This window comes from Giraffa tippelskirchi, chromosome 3, assembly GCF_054371585.1.
Source record: "Giraffa tippelskirchi isolate mGirTip1 chromosome 3, T2T-mGirTip1v1.2.pri, whole genome shotgun sequence".
Taxonomy (NCBI): Eukaryota; Metazoa; Chordata; class Mammalia; order Artiodactyla; family Giraffidae; genus Giraffa; species Giraffa tippelskirchi.
In genome coordinates, this window is record NC_137277.1 from 139,114,437 (window position 1) to 139,141,236 (window position 26,800).

General features: G+C 40.7%; 1 protein-coding gene across 15 annotated transcripts in view; it reads left to right on the plus strand.

Moving 5' to 3' along the window:
• The window catches only part of MYO1B (myosin IB), a 190,905-nt gene that overhangs the window by 106,797 nt on the left and 57,308 nt on the right, over positions 1 to 26,800 (plus strand). For all 15 annotated transcript variants that reach the window (XM_081581388.1, XM_081581391.1, XM_081581387.1 and 12 more), the window contains 4 exons: positions 2,931 to 3,035; positions 6,967 to 7,013; positions 12,165 to 12,228; positions 24,745 to 24,843. In XM_081581388.1, coding sequence (XP_081437514.1) covers positions 2,931 to 3,035; positions 6,967 to 7,013; positions 12,165 to 12,228; positions 24,745 to 24,843 — 315 coding nt within the window. The remainder of the gene's footprint in view (positions 1 to 2,930; positions 3,036 to 6,966; positions 7,014 to 12,164; positions 12,229 to 24,744; positions 24,844 to 26,800) is intronic.

Here is a 26,800-nt window from a genome sequence, read left to right on the forward strand (position 1 = left end):
CTGGTGTCCATCCTGGACTCAAACAGGATTTTCAGAGAACTAGGTGTAGCCACGTATCTGAGGTTTGAGGTTTGGCTGCAGTGAGGTTCATAATCACTAAAATAAACAAAATAGCCTGGCCTGGACTTTTAATATTTCTTGTTGATTTACCTAAAAGAAAACCTACCTTTCCATCTGAAAATGTATGTATATATGTGTGTGTGTGTGTGTTTACCACTACCTGGAGCAGTTCTTTTGCCTGTAAATGCTTCCATTCTTCTGGTAGTATAATGAGTGGAAGAGCTGGAAGTTCAAGTCAGGAAGAGTATATGTAATACATGTGAGAGTGTAGGTGGGGATGGGGAGCAAAAAATGCTGCTGAGAAAGCAGGATGATGAGAAAGCAAGCCTGGAAGTGAGTGGTTTCAGAGGCCACGCCATAGGGTTGGAATGTGTGGGCAATTCAGGAGAGTTGGCCCACATTTGGGAGACCAGATAGCGCAAGATGTCAGGAGTTTGCTGGGAGGGCTGTCTCACCTGACTTTGAAAGCCAGGGAGCCTAGAAACAAAGTATTTCGAAGTGACAGAAGAAGAGTTCCAGTGTGGACTGATGGGCACAGGGAAATGTAGCACCCAGAAGTGAAATGAAAGGTAATTATATAAACTTTTGTCCATGACTGAGTCCAGGTCGCCCTGATGGAGCAACAAAAGTGTGTCCATACAGTTCGCCTGCCTTTACATAGTTAAACCGTGAGCACAGTGGGAAATGTGGTTCAGGAACTAGACATGATGGAGGATGTGTTAGGGGACAGTGCCCTCTGGAAGGAGGGTATTGCAAAAATGCAAGACTGATATTTCTCAGTTACAGTCTTTAAGAGGAGACAGCAGAAATCAGCCATCACAGACCACCAGAGAACCTGTTTGGACTCGTTCTCATTACCCAGAAAGCAAATTGGAGGCAGCGTTAACTCCAGCCATTGAAGAAGTACTCCGCCTTCCAGCACCGTCCTCAGGGCTCCAATGAGATCGTCTGCTTCCTCAGCACTGTATCTGCTAGCACTCCCTTGAGGACTCTAAGGGACTTGCGTGGATTCCTGGTGCTCTGTGGCTCCTGTTACTAGTTGATGCTTTGGGTTTGTGTGTAAGCTCTGAAGCACATGTTGGGCAATGCACCCAAGGTCATATTCCAGTCATTCATTTCTTCACATATAGATGTGGGAAATGGGCTGGAAGTTGCCTGTAGATGTCCTCATGAGAAAGGGCAATATTGAGATTGATCCCCTTGCACCCACAGGTAGGGGTCCTGCCACTCACACCTAGGGAAGGCTCTCCTGCCCTCCGACAGTGGCACCAGGGCAAAGAACTTGCAAGAAAGTAAGATCTGGGGAGATTGGTTTTTCTTCTTGATTGCCCGAATGTGGGTCCTTGTGTTATTTTGCTGACATTTACTGGTTGAGTGTTTACCAGATCCTGATTATAGAACATTAGAACTGGGGCAGTTTGAAAGAGATTCGATAGCAAATAAGTTTGGGAAACGGTGCGTCTTGATCTTTTTCCAGACTTCCACAATGCACATGCTCCTCTAAGAAGCCATGTAATAAGGAAACCTGTTTTACTTAACCTAACTCACTGTGGCCCCAAATTCATTTGACTTTGGACTTCATTTTCCCTTAACAGCTATTACCATTCCTTGGAACAATATTAAAAGGATCAGTTTTTTGGAAGTAGATGCTGAGAAGAGACATGTACTGATTGGGGAAGGATAAAACCAGATTTGGCCCACCTTACCAGTTTCAACTGGGCTTCCCACGTGGCTCAGTGGGAAAGAATCTGCCTGCCATTGTAGGAGATGCAGGAGATGTGGGTTTGATCCCTGGATTGGGAAGATCCTCTAGAGGAGGAAATGGCAACCCACTCCAGTATTCTTGCCTGGAGAATTCCATGGACAGAGGAGCCTGGGTGGGCTACAGCCTATGGGGTCACAAAGAGTGGGACACAACTGAGCACTCATGCAAAGCAAAAGCACCAGTTTGAGCAAAGAGTTCTTTGCATGCCTCTGGTGGCCTGCGTCTTTTAGCAGGGAAGTTTCTACTAGTGAAGTCTATGGAAATAACTAAAAGGTTCTCTGGAAGGTCTTTATTTCTTGTATTCAAATCCTTAAGATTAGCTGCTTAGTTTTTTAATTGATTTGAAGAGTAATTAATCTGATTGTAAGCAGGCCAATTTGATTTAGAAAGTATTTTTGAGGAGAGACAGTTCTTTTAAACTTTAAAAATACATTTGGTAAAGACACCCAGGTTATCAAGTTCACTTTGACTTGAATCACTTATGTATAACATAGTAATTGTATATAAACAGTTGCTTTTAAAAAATTAATTTTTTATTGAGGTATACTTGATTTACAATGTGTTTCAGGAATATAGGAAAGTGATTTAGTTATATGTATATATTTATATACACACAATTCTTTTTAAGATTTTTTTCCCATATAGGTTATTATAAAATATTGAATATAGGTCCCTGTGCTATACAGTAGGTCCTTGTTGTTTATCTGTTTTATTCATACTAGTGTGAATTATGATTTTTTTCTGGGTATATGCCCAGGAGTGGAATTGCTGGATTATATGTGATAGCTCTATTTTTAGTTTTTTAAGAAACAGTTGCTTTAAGAAGATAGTCCTGAGATCTTGTTGGCTATGTTTACTCAGCCAATTTTTTAGCAACCCAGTGATAACCTTTAAGCACAGTTCTTGTTACATCTAAATCAGTGATATATCTGAATAGAAAGCAAGAATATTTTAAAAGGCTTCCAAAACGTTCTTTGCTCCCAGGAAGTGCAGGCTTTTGAAAACACTATTAGTGCATATTCTCCCCCAGATCTCTTCACCCCAAAATTTAAAAAAAAAATTTTTATCTGCTTAATTTATTAATATGGCTTGTTTTCATCCACAGAGGCCAGCAAGCTTGTTATGTCCTACGTGGCAGCTGTTTGTGGAAAAGGAGCGGAAGTTAATCAAGTCAAAGAACAGCTTTTACAGTCCAACCCAGTTCTGGAAGGTAGGATTTTGGGTGTATATTGGTTCAGTGTGACTTGAACAGTAAATCCAGTTTTCAGAGCACTTCGGGCACCTGGAGGTAGCCTAGGAGGGCAGAGGGAAGAGGAGAGTCAGGCCCAGACCTGCTGAGCAAGGGAGCATGCCATAGGAACTCGGGGCTTCATGAACTTGAAGGAGGGAACACTTTCCTTGACTAAAGGAGTTCTCACACTTGCAGTCACTTTTTTCCCTCTCAGTTTTTGTTTGAATTACTTAAATTTTGCTTAATAATAATTGATATTTGCATTTTACTTGACAGCTGGGAGAAACTTAGTGTAAAAGAGTAATGTGAGGGCAGTGCTATTTTATTCAAAATAACACCCATGGCTGGTGATTTCTGTTGTCAGGGAAACCAAGGCTGTGTCAGAGAAACATTTAAGGACTGGTTTCTAAGGGTTACAGAAAGCCTAAACTTGACTTTATTCTCTGGTTGGCCATCTGGGTCAGTCAGCTTGGGCTGCCATTACAAAGTACCACAGACTGGGTGGCTTAAACATCAGAAATATGTTTTCTCACACTTGTGGAGGCTCCGAAGTCTAAGATCACCTGCTGCTAAGGTAGGTGTTCTTCTGAAGCCTTTTGATTTGTAAGCAGCTGCCATCCTGCTGTGTGCTCACATGACCTCTTCTTTGTGTATATATGTGGGAGGAGGAGGGGGATGATGGATGGGTGGGGGGCTGGCTCATAACCTCATCTGATTACCTCCTAGAGGCCCATCTCCAAATACCATTACATTGGGGGTTAGGGCTTCCAACATGTGAAGTTGTGGGGAGGGAAGGACATAAACATTTAGTCCATAATACCATCAGGAAACAAAGCCAGAGATAAGTCCCCTTCTGCCATGGAGGTTGGCATAAACCGTCAGCATAAGCGTCCTTATGTTGAAATCAGTAAATCAAAGCCTGTCTCTGTTGATGGAAGGCCCACTGCATTGCTTTATACTGTAAGCATACCTATATTGTCATTTGACACAGTTGTTAGGATAGAGTAGGTTTCTCAGCCGGGGCATTGACAGTTTGAACTGGATAAGTCTGATGTGGAAGGAAGGCTGTCCTGTACCTTGTAGGATGTTTAGCAGCATCTCTGATCTCCACCCACTGGGTGCCAGTCACACCCCTGTCTCTAGTTGTTGCCATTGAAAATGTCTCCAGACATTGCCAGCTGTCCCCTAGGGGGGTCAAGACAACCCCTGGTCAGAAGTTCTGGTCTCAAAGAGTAGTTTGGTTCAACCGTTTGTTCAAAGTCATGGAAGGTCAAGATTTAACATGGATTAAAGCAGAGCTGCTTTTGGAGGGAGACACCCCCCGCCCCCCGCCCCACCCCAACCCAGTATGGAGAAACAGAGCCCTGCCCATCGTCCCTGTTACTCAGGCCTAGTCCCTCTATCTACTTTATTACACTGTATACATCTTTATCCCCCAGATAGTGAAATAAAACTCATGGAAATACTTTGCATGTGAGAAACAAAGGCCAAAACATCTACTATATTGTTATTGATCTTTCTTTTCCTTCAGTACCTTAACAAATAAAGACGCTATGATAGAAAGCACTATATCTTTTTCTTCTTATATCAGTATTTGACTTTTTGTTTGTTGTCTTTTGCTTTTAAGTTAGGATGCTATACATGTGTTATATTTCTGTAGATGCTTATTTTAAGAATGCTGAGATCTAACGGAGAAACACTGTGGAATGCTATAGCTTGCATCTGTGATTAGAATTTGACTCTTTATTTGATGGTATTTGAAATGAGGCCTCAGTGCAGGAAATGGAAGAAATGTCCACTGTAGGCATGTATTATCTTTTATGGGAATGCTTTACTTTTTAACTGGAGTTGCTACTGTAAATGAACACTTAGAACAATGAACTTAAAAAAACAGTTGAGGAATGTGTCTCGAGTGTTCTATAATGGAACACTTGTTTTTGCTTCTGAGGCTTACAATAAAAGACTTTAGTGTTGAGAGCTATGTTTAGTAATATGCAACTCAGATTTGTTTGATGAAAAGATGGTCTATGGCTTGCAAATGGCACCCTGAATAAAGTTTTTTGAAGCAATTCCTTCACTTTGCCCTTGACCTTCAAGCCTCAATAAACTCTCCTTTATGTGTCAGCATCTTGTGCTAGACTTTGGGGCTGTGAATATTAGTTAATTTGGCATCCCTGCGTGTTCACCCCCACCACAAAAATCTAGCCTATGAAAACACGGAAAAGTTATGGTCTTCATGATGACTAGGTCAACACTCACCATTAGCAAGGTTACACATATCGAAGCCCTTTAGCTGGTGGTAGACACGGGATAAGGACGTGAACCTCTTCAGCAAGCATCCTTTTTTGAGTGTTTTTCATGTGCAAATTTCTTTACTTAATATAGCATCTCAGCTTATTTACTATCAAAAAGAGAATTTGTTGTCAGGGACCATGAAACCATACCCATTCCAAGTGGAATCTCTGAATCAAAGAACTTGCCTGGTGTGACTTTGTAAATTTTGTCTTAACTGAGCAGGAACCAGCTGTTTTTTTTTTTTTTTAACAATCAAAATCATAAACATACCAGCTAACATGAAATGTAACACGGTGGGTTTGGTTACTGAATATCCACAGTGAGCTTTCCAGATTTTGATCAGATGATTGCTTTTAAAACTGGGACCATATTTTGGCCATTGTTAATCATGTGAGCTTATTATTCTGATCTTTTTCCCTCTGTTTAACTTAATGAAGTTGTAAAGTCTTCTGGGGTTTTGATGCCTGGCCTCTCATCTAAAGAGTCATTTCTACACGCCGCATCATCGCATATCACACTGCAGTCCTTACTGGCTGCGTTATGGTCAATGGATCCCTCAGGGTAGGATGGGAGGGTATTGGTAGAAAAGCAGAATTTCATGCCCATCCCTGGACTCAGTGAACTGAAATGTGCACTTGAACAAGAGCCTCAGGTGATTGGTTTACAAATTAAAGTTTGAGGTATGCTTCTGGGCTTCGCAGCATCAAACAGGGATCCCCTCTGCTTCTATGACTTAAATTTATTCCACTTAATCTTCTGTTACCAAGGCCCAGATTAATCTGCTCCTATCTTATGCACAAGCTTGATGAAACAGTCCTCTTACCTTTTGACACTGAAAGACCTTTGTCAGATAGGAGCATTCTGTGCCTGGGGCAGTATCATCCCCATGGTTCTTCTCTGCTCTCATTGGAAAGGGCACCCTGTGGAAGATTCTGGCTCCTTGAAGCAGCTAAGCTTGGGACTAACTTGATTTTGCCTTGTGGGCTGTTTTTGTTTTGTTTTTCTGGAAAGTTTCACTTAGGTCTGATGGACATAAACTAATGAAACTGTGGTATTTTTAGTCTGTTGGAAATGACATTAGTTTCCAAATTTCTTACTCTTTCTGTATTTCAGAGTTATATATTTAATCACATTTAAATAGCTTTTATTTCAAGGTTAATTAAACAGTTTAAAGTTTCTCATGCTTTTTTCCACCTGGAAACCTCATCAGTTGAGTTTCATAAACCTTTGATAATGTTAAGTAGTTATCTCTTAGAATAACCTTATTCGTTGTTAATAATGGAAGAACACAGAAGCCCTGCTTGCTAGCCATTCAGTTGACTACTATCAAAACAGTTAAAAGGTGTTGAATTAGAGAAGATTGTTTACAGTAGTACTTGAAAAAAAATTCCACGAATTTACAGTAATGACTCTTTCTATGAACTTATAAGAGGACATGGGAGCTTTGGCAGCTTATTAAAACTTGTGTTTAGTTTCTATGGAAATTTTCTGGACAGAAATGTCATTGCTGCAAGTAGCGTTTCTAGAAATTTATAGATGTCATGTATTTGTTTTAGTTTTTGGCTTGAAATTGTTTTTCTGTCGCTTGACCACACTTCTGTTTCTTTCCTACCAGCATTTGGAAATGCCAAGACTGTAAGGAATGACAACTCCTCTAGATTTGTAAGTATTTGTATAAGCATAAGTGTTAACACTAATATTTAGCTCATGTGTGTTTAAACAACCAGTAGATGTTTAATATTTCTTAATACCCACATTTTAAAAAATAAGAAACACTGTACTGAGACAGGCTAAAAGTTCTATAAGGACTATTTTCATGCTTTCTGGACTTTTCCTTTCAAATTCTTCTTGGAGTGACAGGCTGTTTTTTTTCCCATGTTTTCTTATCATCTATCACAAAATTCTATGAGCAATTTAAATAGGGCTGTTTAGAATCTTTACTAATGTGAATTTTGATATTTAGAAATCATAATTAAGACTCAGAAATTAAGTAGAAAGGAGGATAGACTAGGTGTCAAGTTTGTATACTCTACAGCTTTTACCCTTTCTTCAGTGGGGCCAGAAAGGATGGACATGTATTCTAAAACCTTATAGAGGTAAAAATCAATTAGTGTGGCAACAGTAGGGGATGAGAGGAGTACCGAATAATGACAACTGAAGCTAACTGAATCCTTTCCAGCCTCATCTCCATCCCTCTCCAGTGTACACTCTGCACATCAGCCCCTGGGATCTCTCCAGCTGGGCTGCCTTCTCTCCCACCTCTGGCTTTACGGAGACACACACACTGCCTGGAGGCAGCTGGGGGAAATATGATGAGTGTGATGGCTGCATTTTGAAATTGATAGCTTTTTTCCTATAGTTTAGTTCTATAGATTTGATAAAGCTGTGTTCTCATATACATTGCTTGGGACCATTATTGATGATTTTCTGTGCCTCCCTGCCAGAGATTCTTCCTGTACCCCACACCTCCTCCCCAACCCCCCACCCCTAGCTTCCTTTAGTCCCCTTTTACTTTTTTCTTATTAGAGTTATCCCATGCTTAAGGCATGAGAATGACCTCAGGTGGAGATAGTTTTGATAGCTTGGAAAGTGGAAGACTAAGCCTCCTAATTCCAAGGCAATGAATTTTTTCCATTGGATTACCCCCTTAAGTTGTTAAAACTGATTTGAGCCACGCCTTTTCCTGTTGTGGTAACATGGCTAATCTCATTACATAAATAGCATTAGACACGAAGTGTGGGGAGATAGGAGTAATTCCGAAGATCAAGCTTCTATATAGGTTAGAGATTTTATTTTTGCTGTTGGCAAATCACACGTACATACATTTTAAAAATTTGCAAATATATTTAGTCTATAGACCATAAAGATGCAGAAAAGTATATTGCTTAAAGAGTCATTAGTACTTAGAGATATTGGAAAATCTAGCGAAAGGCTCGGCAAGTGATTCAGCTTGTTGAATAACTTCAGAGAAATCCTATCATAACACAGGTATTAGGATATGAGATTAATACTTGATTATAAGCTAAATCATTTCATGCCCAGTTTTTAGTAATTTCTCTGCTTTGTGGCCTGTGACTTTGACCAGTAATATACTCAAGTCTGTGTTATAATACCATAGTAGGACTCTTATATGTTTAAAATTATTGCTGTATATATAACAGGGGTTTATGACTCCAGGGAAATTACAGTTCCTTCAACTATGCTTGACTGATTATCCTGGAATAAATTTCTTGATGTCTTTGCTGAGAAATCTGGTAGACCCTTCATCTCACTGTAGCTGACAGTGTGGACCAGTGTTCCCATGATATATCTCATAGTGACTCCTACCCCAGCACTCACTTTAATTTGACATATTGAGCTTCTGGTAATACTCAGTATTTTGGGGGGTGGGGGTAGGGGTAATTTAAGGCTTTGAAAATCACTGTTCTTGACCAAAGAACTTTGGAAGGGGATTTTGTTGAGCATCTGCTGTGTACCCTGAGCTGAGTGAGGCTCTGGAGAGCATGGGAGAGAGTGTTATAGGATCAGGAAGATCTCATCACCATGCCTCTCATTCAGTAAGAGTAGAAACACACACACAGTTTATTCATTTGTTTGAAAACTCTTTTTTTCAAACATAGTTAAGCTTAGGTCTCCCTGCATGTCCTCTTGCAGCCTGCAGTCCTTTCCCCACTAGCAGCCTGAGCGATCTTTGCAAACTGCTGTCCCCTGCCAGTGACAGCCTCGACGGTCCCCTTGCACTTGGAATACAGCCTGGGCTCCCTCAAGCCTCCTAGGACGAACTAGGCTGCCCAGCTGACCCTCACCAGGCTCCCCAGGCCTCAGCCACACACAGGCCTTTGTGACTGTCAGGCATGTCCGAATGCTTCCTGGCCTTGGGCCTTTCTGTTGTGGGTCCTTTTGGCCAATGCGCTCTGTCCCCAGATCTGTGTATGACTGGCATCTCGTATTGTGTAGGTCTTATCTCAGATGTCATTTCCATGATGCCTTTTGTAGCCTCTGTGACTTCACCCTGTTTTTATTTTTGAAGGCATTCATCGGGCTCTGGAGTTAACTCTGCTCTCTTGCCCTGTTTCCGTCCTCATTGGCCCTGGAGAGTAGGCGCCGAGGAAGCGAGCTCCTCAGCCTCTTGTTCACTAAAGTGGCCCTGGGAGCATGAGTGAGCTGGTGCCATAGTGGACTCTGGAAACATTTGTTTGTTGATGAATGGACACCTATTTTGAAGAAGCTTAGAGGCTAGTCAGGAAGATGGACATGTCTGAAAATAATTACAACACAGAAACTAGTAAGTTCCCCATGAAAAGTACAGATAAAGTGTTAGGGAAGCTCAGACTCAAGAAGCTGGAGGAGTCCGGGGCAGGAACAGTCCTGAGTGGGTTCACAGGATTTAAAGAAGCCAAAATCGAGTGGTGAGCCCAAGGAGCTGGCACTATAGCATGAGGAACTGAGGGGAGAAGCCAGTGTGGACCTGCATTTGCCAGAGTTCGTGGCCAGGCCAGAGGTTCTGTGAATGGAGCCGTGGACCAGAGCACTGGGAAGATGGGTCTGGGCCCCAGCTGAGGGCCTGGAGAAGCAGGGTCAGGGTCTCAGACTTGGTTTTGTAGTCTGCAGGAAGTCCCTGGTTATTTGTGAGTGGTCTGGTGACAGGATCAGAACCAAGCCTTGGGGACATCATCAGCATGAGCATCAGCTGGGTTCTCAGTGCTATCCTGGAGTTAAGCCCTGGTCAGTTTCCATTTCCCTTCTCCACGGGGTTTACTCACTTCAAACCTCCTATTCTTTACTCTCAGCTGATGGTATTATGCCTGCTTCACAGAAATCATCTTCTAAGCTCGCAGACCCACTTATCCCCACTGCTTGACACCTCCCTGTCCCCGTGTCAGTTCACACACACTCCTGTCTCTCGCTCGTCCCTCCTCCTGTGTTCCAGCTCTGTCACCTCCTATGCCCAGGGACCACCTGCCATCAAAATAGTCCTGTCTCATCTGGTCAACCTCTGACTCTCTTGTGAAGTTACTCTTTCTCCCTCCTTCATAGCTGCTTTGGCTCCAGGGTCCCCATGTCTCCTGCAGAGCACTGTTCTTGGTTGCCTGGATCTCAGCCTGGACTTTGAAATTCTAGACCCCAACCTTCCTTACCTTCTACGTCCAACTGCAGCCTGTCATCGTGACTCCCTTCATAGCTCTCAACTCCGTTCAGTTTCCTCCTTTGCTACTCCAGCTACAAACTACCATTTCTCCCCACATGCTGTCACCTCTGCCAGCTAGATCCTTTGCAGTCCATTCTACACAGCCAGAGTGATCTTAGAAAGAGGCAAGTCTGATCACTGCATCCTTGTTGAGGAACCTTGAATGACAAGACTTCTGTGTCAGGAGAAAGTGTTGGTGTCATGATATTCTAGCTTCCCTTACCATCCTCATGGGTGCCAGTCCTTAAGCCTGCTCCTCCCTGACCCCCGAGCTCCTGCCTGCCTGACCTCTCCTGATACTTCACCTTTAAGTCAGGGCAGATCTCCCACACCATCCCCCGTGCCCTGTTCTTTGTGCACAGCACCATGACCCATTGTAGGATGCAACCCTGTACGTGGTTATGTCCTCTTTATGTCCCCCCAGGCTGTAAGTTCCTTGAGGGCAGGAGCTATGCCTTGCTTTCCCTTGTGTCTACGTTAGTATCTAGGAGGTGCTTGATAGACATTTTCGTAATGAGTAAGACTTAGAGAGGCCAGATGACCCATGACAATGAAGAAGAAGGCAGGGGAGCATTCACGATCTAATAAAAAGTCACAAATTACATCATTGATTGTGTGCCATGTGATCGTGTTTCTTCTCCTTTACCATTATTTTGAAAAACAGAATTAAATTAATTCTCTGGGAGAATTATTTATAAACCATAGATCTGACTAAGGTAGAACATGAAACAAAACCAGACTACTTATCAGATCAACACATGCTTTTCCAAACAAAAAACGGCTGTCAGGGTTATTCTGATACATTTGTTACTCTTTGACCAGATGATTGGAGATTCTTCTCTACCAACCACAGTATGAGAGACTCCACGTATATTCCTGTGTGTTTAGAGATTCCATCTATATAGTGTAATACGAACATGGGTTATATATTGCTGTGTAATCTAGATCAAAAGCCAAAAAGAGTAATAATGATCAGCCTTTGATTCTGAGGTGGTCACACCACATAATCGTGCGTTTGATTTGCTGCTGCTGCTAAGTCGCTTCAGTCGTGTCCGACCCTGTGCGACCCCAGAGACAATAGCCCACCAGGCTCCCCTGTCCCTGGGATTCTCCAGGCAAGAACACTGGAGTGGGTTGCCATTGCCTTCTCCAGCGTTTGATTTGAGTAGATGTAAAAACAGAACTGGAAGTGTTCCATTTTATCCACCATCCAGTATGTCTGAAATGTCTAGTCATGGCTTAAAACATACTTTGCCTATAAAACTGAAGTAATTTATATTCCTAGCTAGTGCATATGCAAGAAATACTTATTTTTTCTGGTTTTCATTTTTGGATTGAATACACATACCATTGAGAGCTTTGAAGCACGTATCTGAAATGGAAAAGTCTTATGATGGCTGAGAAGATGTATTCTTAAATTAGCAATGAGATACGTTCAGTTTGAGCTAATGGAGTATTTAGTATGAGTTATGTATGGAGGCATGTTGTTTTGTATCATGGTTATATAAACTATGTCATTCTTAATTACATTTAAACCAATGTATAAAGGGCTTATTATGCTATGTTTTAAGATACAGACTGAATATTTTGAGATGAACTTAACTCACAAATTCTTTCTTTTACAGGGCAAATATATGGATATTGAATTTGACTTTAAAGGTGATCCACTGGGAGGAGTGATAAGTAACTGTGAGTATTTTAAAGAAGTTCAGAGTAGTAAAATATATATTAATATATTAATAGAATAGTTTAGATACTTTGATCTTTAAGAAATAGCTGTAAGGATACATTTCCTGTTCTTACACTTAAGATTTTTAACCTATGCATTTTAGATTGTTTTTATAATATTTAATTTCCAAGTCTTTTTTAAAAGATGAGAGTCTTTGCCTTTGAGAAACTTTTTAGAAGTCTTCTAAAGAAATAAATATTAGCTCAACTGTATTTTATATTCTATAGCCAATCCAGTAATAAAAAAGATTCTTCAACAGTTGTTTTCTTTAACAAAATTATGGTTAAAAGAAAACATAAATAATAATTGACTTTAATAACTTTTGGGATAACATTTATCTGATAGGATGAGAAAAACCTGTTCTTCAGGTTTTAAGAAATTTTGTCTTTAGTGTATTTAGATAATCAAAATGTGATACACCTGTTAGGTAGAAACAGATTTATTTAGTTTTCTTTAGTCGTGATTTGTGATTGTAGTGAAACATTTTCTGTCAAAGGTGAAAAAAAGGAACAAAATCAGGTCAAGTCTACTCAACAGCCCCAGGTGCAGTTTTCTCGGGGGACACAGTGGTCAGTACCTGTTGTCAGTGAGGCCCCTTCATCCACGCTTTGGAACTGTCCTAATGTCTCTGCTCATGTCGATTTCATCTGATTCGTTTGGGACGTGTAAGACGACAACTCAGGGCTTGTGCCCATCCAGTGGGAGCCACAGCCTGGCTACCCTCTTGTTTTTTTGAGGGCCACACTGCTGAGCCACCCCACCACCCACCTTCCCCTGGCTCTTCACTGCCCTAAGATGCTATTGAGATTGTTAGAATGAAAGCAGTCTAAGCCTGTACTAGACAAAAAGCAAATTGGCTCAGATATCGGAAGCACTGCTTTTTGTTATAGTAGTGGCATTCTTTCTCCAGATGAAATTTTACTCCAAATATGAAACAGATAAAACAAAGCCTGATCTGGTTAAAGAGGATATGAGTTGCCAGAACCCCTAGACCCCCAGGTGGCCTCTGAGATCTTCCTGACAAACTCTAGAACCAGAGGAATGCCATTTGATTCCAAAGTGAGTGTTTTTAGAATTTGGGCACACCGTGCAGCTGAATTTTTTAAAAGCATTTAAAACCACAGCTCATGGAGTAAACTTCTAGGGCTAGAGTTTCTTCATCTTGGAAACAATAGAATTGACTTGGATGAATTCCATGGTTCTTCCCATTTCTACCATTTGTAGTTTTTAAATAATTTGATTTTTTAATTTAGTTTGTGTACCATCCATTGGGATTATCCATATTTGCAAAAATGTATTGTTACTGGGGAAACATCTTGAAGAGGAAGTTTTAATCTGAAGTGAAATTGGCTAGGGTGGTGCTACTTATGTTAGATGATTTTAAATGTCAAATAAGGACGCAGAAGTACTCATGCAAACCATTTATGATGCCACCAAAAGCAAATGATTATAACCCTGCCAAGTTTGTTAGGCAAGCTTCCTTCACAGTGTGTGCCAGTTGGTGAGAGCTGTACAGGAAAAGGTAGCCTCAATTTTAAGACCACCATTTTAAGAAATGATTAACTTTTATTCTGAAAGATAGTTATAACACATTTATAGCACTTGCATTTTATAAGAGAAATTAGCTCTAGTTATTAATTGAATAGCACACTATTTTTAAAATGAGAATAAATGAACTGTCTTTATTATAGAACATTCTGAGATGATTGAGCCTATGTTACTCTTGAGGACTCTAGGAAAATATTTAAGGATGACTTAGATTACAAGTATTAGAAAATCACTTGGGTTTTACATTTTGAAGTTTCAAATTTCAAACAGAAATGTCTTCCTGTCCCTAGTTCTTGCAGTATCCATGGAGAATAAATAGTAAACACTCAGTTCATTTCCAATGAAGATTAATATATCATCATGAATGGATTTCAAATGGTCTCTGTTACCATTTGTTCCCACAATGAAATTATATTGAAATTTGTGGTAGTGGGAACACCCTGGTATTTTACAGTATCCTTTGCTTTGGAAAGGAGAAGGAAACATTAGTGGTGAGAGCAGGAAATTTCACCCAGTATAGACAGAGGACTGACTCATAGGTGGCCACAGGGAGCTGCTGCCTGCTGTCTTAAGGGGGTATAAAGTCATGGGTAAACCCACTCTTGTTCTCACCAAGCTGCCAAAAGTTAGCTTCTTATACCCAGAAAAAAAGACAAGATTTGCCATTTTGTTCAGTTCAGTCGCTCAGTTGTGTCCGACTCTTTGTGACCCCATGGACCGCAGCATGCCAGGCCTGCCTGTCCATCACCAACTCCTGGAGTTTACCCAAACTCACGTCCATTGAGTCGGTGATGCCATCCAACTATCCTCCGTCGTCCCCTTCTCCTCCTGCCCTTAATCTTTCCCAGCATCAGGGTCTTTCCAAATGAGTCAGCTCTTTGCATCAGGTGGCCAAAGTATTGGAGTTTCAGCTTCAACATCAGTCCTTCCAATGATTATTCAGGACTGATTTCCTTTAGGATGGACTGGTTGGATCTCCTTGCAGTCCAAGGGATTTTCAAGAGTCCTCTCCAACACCACAGTTCAAAAGCATCAATTCTTCGGCATTCAGCTTTCTTCATACATCCGTACGTGACTACTGGAAAAACCATAACTTTGACTTTTTGGACCTTTGTTGGCAAAGTAATGTCTCTGCTTTTTAATATGCTGTCTAGTTTGGTCATAGCTTTTCTTGCAAGGAGTAAGTGTCTTTTAATTTCATGGCCGCAGTCATCATCTGCAGGGATTTTGGAGCCCCCAAAAATAAAGTCAGCCACTGTTTCCACTGTTTCCCCATCTGTTTGCCATGAAGTGATGGGACTGGATGCCATGACCTTAGTTAAAAGAAGAAAAGATTTGCCATTTTGTAGGAGCAGCAGCAGCAGCAGCAGGAAATCAATATTGCTTGCTTTGTTAGCTGCCAGCTAGTAAAAGTGTAAGTTGCTTTGGCTGTAATTATTACCTTGAAAAAGTCATAGGATCACTCGAGCCCATTGTGTACCCAGGAAGTGGGAGGAAAAAGCCCAGTAACTTACTCTTTCTAAGAGAGGTGTGCTGTAAAACTTGTTTTCAACTCATTTGAAAGCTGTGTGTTTCTGAGATTAATGTCATTAGGAGACAGGTGTTACAAAAATAGAAAATGGCAAACATTTACTTCAGTAGAGAAGATAAAATATGGATGCATATCCAGATTTTTGGCTGATGTAAAGTACTGTTTCTCCTATTTTGTTAATACTTTTGATCTCATAAAATTTATACATTTACATTTGAGGATTTTGGACCTAATGTTATGAACTTAAAATGTTTGGAAACCTGTTGCTTTTATTAATAGTCATAGATACTTGTTTATAGTTATGGCACTAAAAGGCAATTCAGACTATGCAGAAAATATGGTACAAGTCTCAAGGGATTTTATTTCCTAAAAGAAGAATAGCATACAGATGTATTGGGTAGGCCAAAAAGTTCATTTGGGTTTTTCCATAAGATCTTAACAGGAAAACCTGAACGAACTTTTTGGTAATCCAATACTAAGAAGAAGCCTCAAGATTTCAAGTGTGCGTATATACCTGAGAGAACTGTAAGAACGGGAGACAAGACTGTGCTGTTCACCAATGTATTAGGAGCCTAGGGTGATACCTGTCACACAGTAGGTGCTCAGTAAATGCTGGAGACGAGGATAGAGTTGGTTAAATACAGGCAGGCTCTGTGCTTTCCTGCTCTATTGTTTGGGGCAAATCCATGAGCTTACTCATGCAGCTCTCAGTGATTGATCATGTGGGTGCCGATGTCTAAACAAAAAGACAAGTTACTTAATTCTCTATGCCTTCATTTCTTTATCTTTGAAATGAGAGTAATAGTGTTGATGTCATAGAATTGTGATGAGTTGTGAATAATTTGTTCACATCCAAAGCGCTTGTAACAGGGCCTGGCATGTAGTAAGCACTCAGTAAATGTTAGCTGCTTTTCGTTATACTCATTTGTTGATGGTCTCTAGCTCCCAGACCAGTATATACCCTGTAATAACAGAGACTTAGTTTGTATGATTGCTGAATGACAGTAACTAAAATAGTGTCTGATGTCTATTATATAATTGTTGAATTAACTAATCATGTAAGTACCTAGTGTTACAAGTACAATTTGACATAGAGAAATTTATTGAATAATAAAGCTGCTTCTTCATTGGATAATTTTATCTGAAAATTCTATGCTAATTCTGTTCTAATCTAATTCTAAATCCCAAAAAGGCTAACAGAGTTGTTGGTAATCAAACTTCCTGTGTTGCTGATGTCTGTTCAGCTTGAAAGAAGTAATGCAATGCTGTGATTATGAATGAAAGCAAATGTTGAAGTTGGTGTGTGGTCCAGTTATGATTACTGCCCAGTAAACCACTCCAGGCTTAGTGGAGTGTAAAACAATGCCCTATCATGTGCTTTTGGATTCTGTGGGTCAAGAATTCAGATGGAGTCAGCAGAGCTGGCTTGTCACCACAGCATAAGGAGCTTCAGCTGCATGGACTTCCCCAGTGTTGGGGAAGACTTACACAAATGGTGGGGGTCCTAGTCCTCTGGAGTCTTTGTCATTCACATGTCAGGCTCCTGGGCTGGGATGATTCAAGGACTGGGCTCAGCTAGACTGAGAGCCATCTACATGTGGCCGTGCGTGGTTTGGGCTTCTCACAGCAGGCCGGCTAGGTTCTGAGAGGGAGTGCCCCAAAAGGGAACATACTGACAGACCATGTTCTGAAAGAACCAGGAAGAAGCCTGAGGAACCTGGGAAATCGTACAGTGTTACTTGACTCTCTTACGTCCACGTAGGCACAAGTTTGCTCAGTTTCAGTGCTGGGGGATGTGGATTCCACCTCTCAGTGGAAAGAGTGTGGAAAGAGTTGGTGACCATTTTATTTTAAATAGCCTAAACCCAATAGATCGTTTACAGAAATGGCCACAATTTTTTAGCTTGGATCCACCCTCTGCAGTAGTCCCTTCTCTCAATGACATAAGCCTTGGCCGTGAGATTTGTTTTGGTCAGTGGAACAATTCACAAATATGGTGCAATGACAGACTTGAAAGTTGGTTCTGTGCTGGGACTTGTCCTCTCTTGCTTCTCTGGGGAACTCTCTCATCACCTTCATGTGCATGAACCTGGGTGAGTCAGCTGGATGATGACAGACACATGGAGTGAACCAGCAGACGTATGAGTTGAGAGCATCTTAGGTCAGCCAGCTGCCGGCCAACCTGCGTTAGATCAGAAGAACTACAAAGCTAACTCTCAGACTCATGAATTAATAAATGATATTGGTCTAAGCTGGTAGGTTTTGGGGCCTTTGCTGTGCAGCTGAAAGTAAAACTAAGACAGAGGTCTAATAGGTAATGTGCTTTCCCCACACAGTTTGGAAACACATGAGAGATAGGCATAGGAATCAAGCTGGAGAGAAGGCAGCTTTATTATTGTAGAGGCAAGGTTGAAGAAAGTGATTTATCACCAAGAGGGGTGCTAGTAGTCCTCTGGCAGGTGGGCAGGTATCGATGACGCTGAGCAGCCCCTGGGGAGTGGAGCTGAATGTGCACAGTGTAGGGAGCCAGAGGGCTGAGCAGTGTACATATGCCCATTCTCCAAACATCGCTGCTCAGAGGTGTATTTCCTCCTGCCAAGCGGAGGAGTGAGTTAAGGGTCTGCGGGGCTGGGGAGTTAATCGCAGAAAATCCTTCCACATGGACTCAGAAAGCAGGAATAAATGTCCGCCTTACTCACGGGAAAGATGGGGGGGAGGTTAGGTAGAAGGAATTGCTTTGAATTCCTTTTCTTTTACATTTCTTTTGAATTTTTGGTGCAATTAATTCATGTGCTATCTCATGGCATGCTGTTTAATCCATATGTATGGCGCACTCATGCCATTTTGTAGCATATGGAATATAATTTTACTCTTTTTAAATTGTTTGAGATTTATAGCTTTTTTCTTCTTTTTACATTATACCTTTGGCTTAATTGATGATGAGTGGGTGATTGGGAGCAGAACTGCTTGTTACAACACTTCCTAAAGGAAACTTGAATCTGCTTTGTTTTCTTGGATGTGTGTGTGTGTGTGTTATGTATTAAGGTGGAATTGGGGACTTTCCTGTACGTGAATCAGTTTTCAACAGCTAGCGACTATTCATCAAGGTCTGTTTTTATAAATAAATAGGGTCTGTTTTTGATCTGTCTTCTTTAGGGTCAAAATTCATCAAAAAACTGAGGCAGTACATCACCTAGTTTATAATTCAAGGCTGGGCTTTTTTAGCACTCTGACATTTAATACCCCTACAGAAGATAGAAATAATCCACCATTGATTGTGAAGTATCTGTAGCAATAAAGCTGAAATTTCAGAGAGCATTTCTGTTCCTCTGTAATGGATGGCTTTATATAAAAGGAGATGCTCTGTCTCATTTTTACTTTGGTATTCTTTCTTATATAAAAATATGTTTACCATGAAAAGAAAAGACTGCATGTTTATCGTGAAATAAGACTACATACCAATACTAGAGAATAAATCAGATGTTCACATGTCTAAATTAACCTCAGATTAGGAAATGAATTGGGATTTATTAGAATTGTGTGTATAATAATAAGATATTGTGGACTAGATATTTCATTAATTTTATTTCAGGGTTGGGCATCAAATTTTAGATTCAGATACATAGCCACATGAGTAATTTCTCAGTTATTAGATAAACTTTAAATTTGTATTAGAAAAAAATCCATGGTGAAAATGCGTTAAGTGCTATATATATGGAACCAGATTCTAGTAAAAACCCCATGGTTAATTAGGTAGATAATAAGGCACATTTTCTTAGTGTTTCAAACCCCAAGTTGGTTTTTTATGTGTAGACACTGACAGCCCTTTCACAACTTTTAATGCAACATGTCCAGCTATCTTTGGTACTGATTTATCACTTTAGGATTCTGACTTTTGAGTTAGAACTTTAAGCTGATTTCTTAAAAATGAAAATGCTGCATGGAGGTGGAGGTATGGGAAAAATTGTCATGCCAGGTGTTTGAGGGCTCTCAAAGTCTGGGACATGTAGCCATGCAGAGGTCTGTGTGAGACCTGGGCTGAGAGAGAACCCTGGGGTGAGCACTCATGTCTGCTTTCTTTTACAATACATGGGCACAGGGAGTGATTTGTAAGAAGATATTTGCCCCATCTTTTTACTTTAAAGCTTGTCTTTAGTGAAACTTCCTAATTGTCGATCTTGAGGGTTATGTTGTGTATTTCCAAAAATACACTGTAGAGTTGATTTTAGAATATATAACCCAATGTATGAGCAAACATTTGTTCATAATCCAAGTTTTTCATTGAAATTACCATCAGTTGTGCCCAGTAACTCACTGGTTATTTGACATTTTTTCTTCAGGGATGATGATCCAAGGCAGCAGAGTCCATATGGAGATAAATGTTACTTAGGTGGCAGGCCCTTGATTACCGCTAACTGTATCATTTCACATTAGGGAAGGGACATAGATCCGTTGGAAAAGCCGTGTGTGTGTGTGCGTGTGTGTGTGTGTGTGCGCGTGCACGCGTGTGCACGCATGCGTGCATGCATGTGCGTTTGCTCTGTCATGTCTGACTCTTTGTGACCCTATGGTCTGTAGCCCACCAAGCTTCTCTGCCCATGAAATTTTCTAGGCAAGAATAGTGGAGTGGGTTACCATTTCCTATTCCAGGGGATCTTCCTGACCCAGGGATTGAACCTGTGTCTCTTGTGTTTCCTGCATTGGCAGGCAGATTCTTTACCACTGTGCCACCTGGGAAGTCCTCAGTGCCACTCACTTTTTTTTGTAGTGTGTATTTGGAGAGGAGCAGGGCTCGTTGTCGTTCCTGCCTTACAAGCAAAACAGGCAAAGCTGATTCTTCTATAAGCTTTAATCAAGATCTTGGACCATTTCTTTTTCTTTTTTTTCCAAGAAGAGAGATTATACCTAAAGAAACTTTGATCCTGCTGTCTAATCCTTCATCTGTTATGCTCCAAGTAATGCGAAATTTTTTTCTTCTTTGAAACCACTACTTGTTCTTTTATTCCTTGGCTTATTAAAAGACTTTCTTCTTTAACAGGTGCAAACATGGACATTTTACTTCTTTCATTTCTTGTGCCTTAGGAAGGTTGTCTCAGTGCTAGGCACATGTATCAGCTATGAACTAGCAAGTAATTAGTCAAAACTAAGAAAGCCCCTCAGTGTTGGTCTGGTGCTGTTAATAGTCAGGTGTCAGTATCATGGTGGAGTCAGGGGGGAAGTTCTAATTCCAGAATTTCTTTGTTCCTTCCCATTGCTTTTCCCCTTTAGAATGTCTTCATAGGTTTCTTTCTTCCCTTTAAATTTAAATTTATATCAAATATCAAATGAGCTTCCCTAGTGGCTCAGATGGTAAAGAATCTGCCTGTAGTGCAGGAGATGTGAATTCGATCCCTAAGTTAGGAAGATTTCCTGGAGAAGGGATTGGCTACCCACTCCAGTATTCTTGCCTGGGAAATCCCATGGACAGAAAAGCCTGGTGGGCGATGGTCCATGGGATCGTAAACAGTCGGACATGACTGAGTGACTAACACTTTCACTTATATCAAATTTAATATGAACTTAGATTTATGTCTTGAGAGAGGAATGTAGCTTCATTGGAATATATGGAGATTATTATACTGTCTCCTCTATTAAATATCTGGTGTATCCTGTACTCCTTTTTATTATGAATATATGGAGATTATTATACTGTCTCCTCTATTAAATATCTGGTGTATCCTGTACTCCTTTTTATTAAGTTTTGTTAGCAGAGGTGCAGTCAGTGGTGGCAGAAGCATCTAAAACAAAAGAAGAGGCCGTGCCAGTGTTTTGCATTGCGTTAAGTCAGGGGAACACTTAAATAAATTTAAATGTTCAGATGGCAAGTCCTTAGAGTGAATTGAATTTATTTGAGTAATTATTTGATATAGCTTCATACTCTTAGGAGAAGGCAATGGCATCCCACTCCAGTACTCTTGCCTGGAGAATCCCATGGATGGAGGAGCCTGGTGGGCTGCAGTCCATGGGGTCGCTAGGAGTCAGAGACGACTGAGCGACTTCACTTTCACTTTTCACTTTCATGCATTGGAGAAGGAAATGGCAACCCACTCCAGTGTTCTTGCCTGGAGAATCCCAGGGATGGCGGAGCCTGGTGGGCTGCTGTCTATGGGGTCACACAGAGTCGGACACAACTGAAGCGACTTAGCAGTAGCAGCAGCATACTCTTAGGTTATGTTGGTGCACGCACATTTAAGAAATAGAATAGGGAATGGTTTTAAACACTAGCAAGTAATTTGGGAGCAAACATTTTCCCTGATTACTTTTCCCCCTAAAAGCTTATAATTTAAAGAAAAGTCATAAAGAAATAAGAGACTCTGGGGTAATCGACAAAGCATTTTACGTGGTAAAACCCTTAACTGGTTGTAGTAAAAAGCTCCTCACTTTGTGATCAAGTTGCTTAGGTGAAGTCAAACATTTTTTGTGAAGAATAGCCTCAGCCTTTCCAAGTGTTTATAGATTTAGCATTCTGTTTGAAGGAAAATTATAAAACGCATAAGCAGGATACCTTAGTCTCCTAAAGCTTTGCATTCTGGCTCAGTCACTTAGTAACAATGTGTTGCTTCGTTTTTCTCATCTACAAAATGGGGCTTGTAAAACCAACCTCAGAGGAGGTATGATAATGAGAAGTACTGAATGTGGAGCAAAAGGTCAGTGAAAGTTTCCTTGTACTTCCCCTCCTGCGCTTTTCTTTTTAAAGGCTGTGCTTTTCTTTTTAAAGGCATGTTATATTATGTTTCAGATTTGAATGTGATAGTGATCACTGATTATATCAGGATGTGTGGTACAAGGAGTGCACTGGCCAGCATTCCTTTCCACACTGCATAAGCGGATATCATTCATTAACTTGGTGACTGTTATCTGCTGAATCGTACAGCCATCACTGTTTTTAAGCTCCCCACTGTGTGTGAGCATTTTTTCAAAAAGTGCCAAACATGAGGCTGGCCGTGTTGCTGTTGCACAGTGTGTCCCTGTCATGGGTTCTGAAGTTGATTTCATGTCTTGAAGTAAGTAGTACAGTTTGCTTGTGGAGTGTAACTGGGTGAGTGGCGCTGAACAATTGTTTGTCATCATCAGTGAGGTGCCCCGTGAGGCGAGGGCAGCAGGCTTCCAGTGCTTGTGCAGCGTGGTGGGATTCTTGGTGCTATGGGGAGAGCCTGGGTTTGGGGGGCTTTCACAGGTGAAGGGCACATGGTCATTCAGCCTTTCTCATCCCCACTTTCTGCTCTCGCTCTCAAGGGTGTTGGCAGCCCACGTTAGACAGAGCTGTTGCCCTTCGTTTGGGTGGTGAGAGTGATCGAGACAGTTGTAGGTGTGACAGCTGTAGGTCCAGAGGAAGAAGGTCTTCAGATGTGTAGTCAGTGCTGGGCTCATTCCCAGGTAATTCGGTCCTATGGTGGGTGAGCAGTAAGTGAGCTTCATGAAAGGATGACGTAAACTGGAGCATTTGTTTATGTTTTTCATGTAGTTACTTTCTTCTAGGCTTGAGGAATTTTCTATAAGGATTAGTTAGTGTCTCAGTGAAGACTCTGCCCAGGCACTGACTTCTTTTTTCTAAAACTGTGCTGGTCTTAGGACCCCAGAGGAGCTTGGTCCATGATGAGTGCAGTCATATACTTTTATCCTTACCTGTTTTGTTTATTCTGTCTGCTGCCTTGGATGTCAGTATTTATTAATTGATTGAAACGTTCAGTCCTTAGAGATGATGACTATTACACAATCCTTTTTTGAATTTTATCTCACTTGTGCTTTTCAGTTTCAGTTTTTTTGGCTAAATATGAAGTCTTCATTACTCTCCATCTGTGATTTGAGGGCATTGGCAGTTGTCCAAGTCAAGTGAGAGCTGAAGATGAAATCTCTGCACCATCTTGTTCTTAATGATTTTTGTGTTTACATGTTTTTATTCTTTCTGTCAACTTTATGTATCCTCTTAACCTATCTCTTCATTCTTACAAATGGCCTCATGTATTTGGAGCACCCTAGGACGTCTCTGTTCATTGAATCTACACTTTTTAACTCTCCCTAAACTCCTCCTCTTGTGCTGGTAAGGTTTCCAGAAATACAAATTAAGAAGTTCAGTGAAAAGTCCCTGTGAAATTGCACACTGTACTCTCCTTTACTAATTTTTTAGATAATGTTCAGATTTCAGTCTGATGGTAAATCGAATTTGTCTGTTCTCTAGAATTAGTGCTCAATAATGGAATCACTGATGCATAATTTTATAAATAAATTTGGCCTTTGACCACAGAATCCAGACCTTCTTTTATATCACTGGTCAATGATAAATAGGACTCTAGGTAGGAATATTCTCTGCAGTTGTACTTTGCTACTCCCTGTTTCTGCCACAGTGGTGCCTTTCTGGTTGGCTTGCTGGTATTTGTCCCTTCCTTTCTCCCTGTCTGCTTCCCTCCCTTCCTGAAAATTTGATAATGTGTCAGTTACAGCATGAAAAAATCATCCAGCATCAATGAAAGTATACTGTCAAATAACACCAGATTCCATTAAATGAGAACCACCTTTCATTCTTTAAGACTTCAAGAGATCAAAGAGGTTTGCTTCTCTTATGCCAGGTAGCACTGGGGTCAGATGGCTTGATTTCAAGTCCTTCTTAAGCACTTGGACTATCAGTTTTTTCATCTGTGAAGTTATACCTTACAAAAGGAGGAGGAGGATTCAATGAAATAATGTCTATAAAGCACTTAGCATAAAATATCAAAAATATTTAATTTGTCATCATTATAACTCTTCAGTGAATTCTTAACTGAATGGCTGCATTTTCTTATTTGGACTTGTAATATGTAATACTACATATTGAAGAACCTAATGTCATCAGGTTGCGCTAGTGGTAAAGAACCCTCCTGCTGATGCAGGAGATGCAGGAAACTCGGGTTTGATCACTGGGTTGGAAAGATCCCCTGGAGGGGATGGCAACTCACTCTGGTATTCATGCCTGGAGAATCCCATGGACAGAGGAGCCTGGCAGGCTACGGTAGTCCATAGGATTGCAAGGAGTCAGACACGACTGAAGCAACTTAGGATGCATGCAGTGTCATCATATATAAAATCAAGAGAATATTGTTATGAAAGCTATGTTGTTTTTAATCACCTTGTTGATTATATTGTTAAACTTATTTTGCATATTCACTATTGTTCAACCAGAAGCTGGTTTGTTTAATTTAGTGGTTTTAGTTAAGAGTTGTGCTTCTTCCTGAAAGTAGAACTGAAAATGTAGCTTCTGTTATTACTTTATTAGTACAAAACAGAAAATGAAAAAGAAAGTTGAGGGGGAAGAGAAAGAAGCACAGTGTATTTGAAAGTGAGATTAATACTGTATTATGATTTTGATTCTTTTTCCCTTTAGATCTTTTAGAGAAATCTCGAGTTGTTAAGCAGCCAAGAGGTGAAAGAAACTTCCATGTGTTTTATCAGCTGCTTTCTGGTGCCTCTGAAGAGCTTCTCAGTAAGTCCTGTTTCTGTGTTTTAATTTAATTTTTACTGTTGCAGCATCCAAAGCAGAAGTGTCCCTTATGATTTTCCTCTTTTTCTCTTAAAATTTTTCCATGATTCCACTTGAAGGGAAGAACACGATGGATTGGCTTCTACCAACTTGCAGTCTTTGTTTCGTGTTTGTCTCTGTAGTACCTCACCAGATACTGGAAAATGTCTCAGATGGGTTGCTAAAAGAGCTAAAAGTTGGGGGAGGGGCTCATTATCTATTAAAAAAAATAAAATGGAAGACTGTAATTAGTCCACTTGGAGAGAAGTTAGCAGGGAGCAGTAGATGAGTATAATTATATAAAAACATACTATTCAGTGACAATTTAAAAATAATGGAAAAGACACTTGCAGCTGATACAAGAGATAAAAATCTGACCTTTAGATATTTTAGAAAATTATTAAAGTCCATCAGGAGAATATCCAATAGACAGTAACTAAGTGATGAAAAGTTTTGAACAAATAGTTTAAACAAAAAGAGCTATGGAAAGTCAACACACTTGGGGAAAAAATTACCCTCATACTCAGTTCATTTCAGTTCAGTCTCTCAGTCATGTCCGATACTTTTCAACCCCGTGGACTGCAGCACGCCGGGCCTCCCTGTCTATCACCAACTCCTAGAGTTTACTCAAACTCAAGTCCATTGAATTGGTGATGCCATCCAACCACCTCATCCTCTGTTGTCTCCTTCTCCTCCCACCTTCAGTCTTTCCCAGCATCAGGGTCTTTTCCAATGAGTCAGTTCTTTGTATCAGGTGGCCAAAGTATTGGAGTTTCAGCTTTAATATCAATGACTATTCCGTCCAATGACTATTCAGGACTGATTTCCTTTAGGATGGACTGGTTGGATCTCCTTGCAGTCCAGGGGACTCTCAAGAGTCTTCTCCAACACCACAGTTTAAAAGCATTAATTCTTCGGCGCTCAGCTGTCTTTATAGTCCAACTCTCACATCCATACATGACTACTGGAAAAGCCATAGCCTTGACTAGACAGACCTTTGTTGGCAAAGTAATGTCTCTGCTTTTTAATATGCTGTCTAGGTTGGTCATAACTTTTCTTCCAAGGAGCAAGCATCTTTTAATTTCATGGCTGTAGTCACCATCTGCAGTGATTTTGGAGCCCCCAAAAATGAAGTCTGTCACTGTTTCCATTGTTTCCTCATCTATTTGCCATGAAGTGATGGGACAGGATGTCATGATCTTAGTTTTCTGAATGTTGAGTTTTAAGCCAACTTTTTCACTTTCCTCTTTTACTTTCAAGAGGCTCTTTAGTCCTTCTTTGGTTTCTGCCCTAAGGGTGGTGTCATCTGCATATCTGAGGTTATTGATATTTCTCCCGGCAATCTTGATTCTAGCTTGTGTTTCATCCAGCCCGGCATTTCTCATGATGTACTCTGCACATAAGTTAAATAAGCAGGATGACAATATACAGCCCTGATGTATTGCTTTCCCAATTTGGAACCAGTCTGTTGATCCATGTCCAGTTCTAACTGTTGCTCCTGACCTGAATACAGATTTCTCAGGAGGCAGATCGGGTGGTCTGGTATTCCCATCTCTTGAAGAATTTTCCACAGTTTGTTGTGATCCCACAGTCAAAGGCTTTGGCATAGTCAATAAAGCAGAGGTAGATGTTAATTATCAACAAATGTAAATTGAAGCAGCACTTAAGTAACCCCTGCATACGTATTAGCTAAAGTTATTGAAGAGGATAAAGCTGGCAGAGTTGTCAGGACTAATCTGCCTAGAGCTTCTGAGTATCACTTCAAAGTGAGGACTTTTTCCTGGGGGACTAGTTGGCAAAGCAGAAGAAGTCGTAAAATGATCAGACCCTGCTGCCCAGACACACCACTTTTTGGATTACATCCCAATGGAATCATTCAAAAGAATCCAAAAAATATTTTGTGTGAAGACATTTATCACTG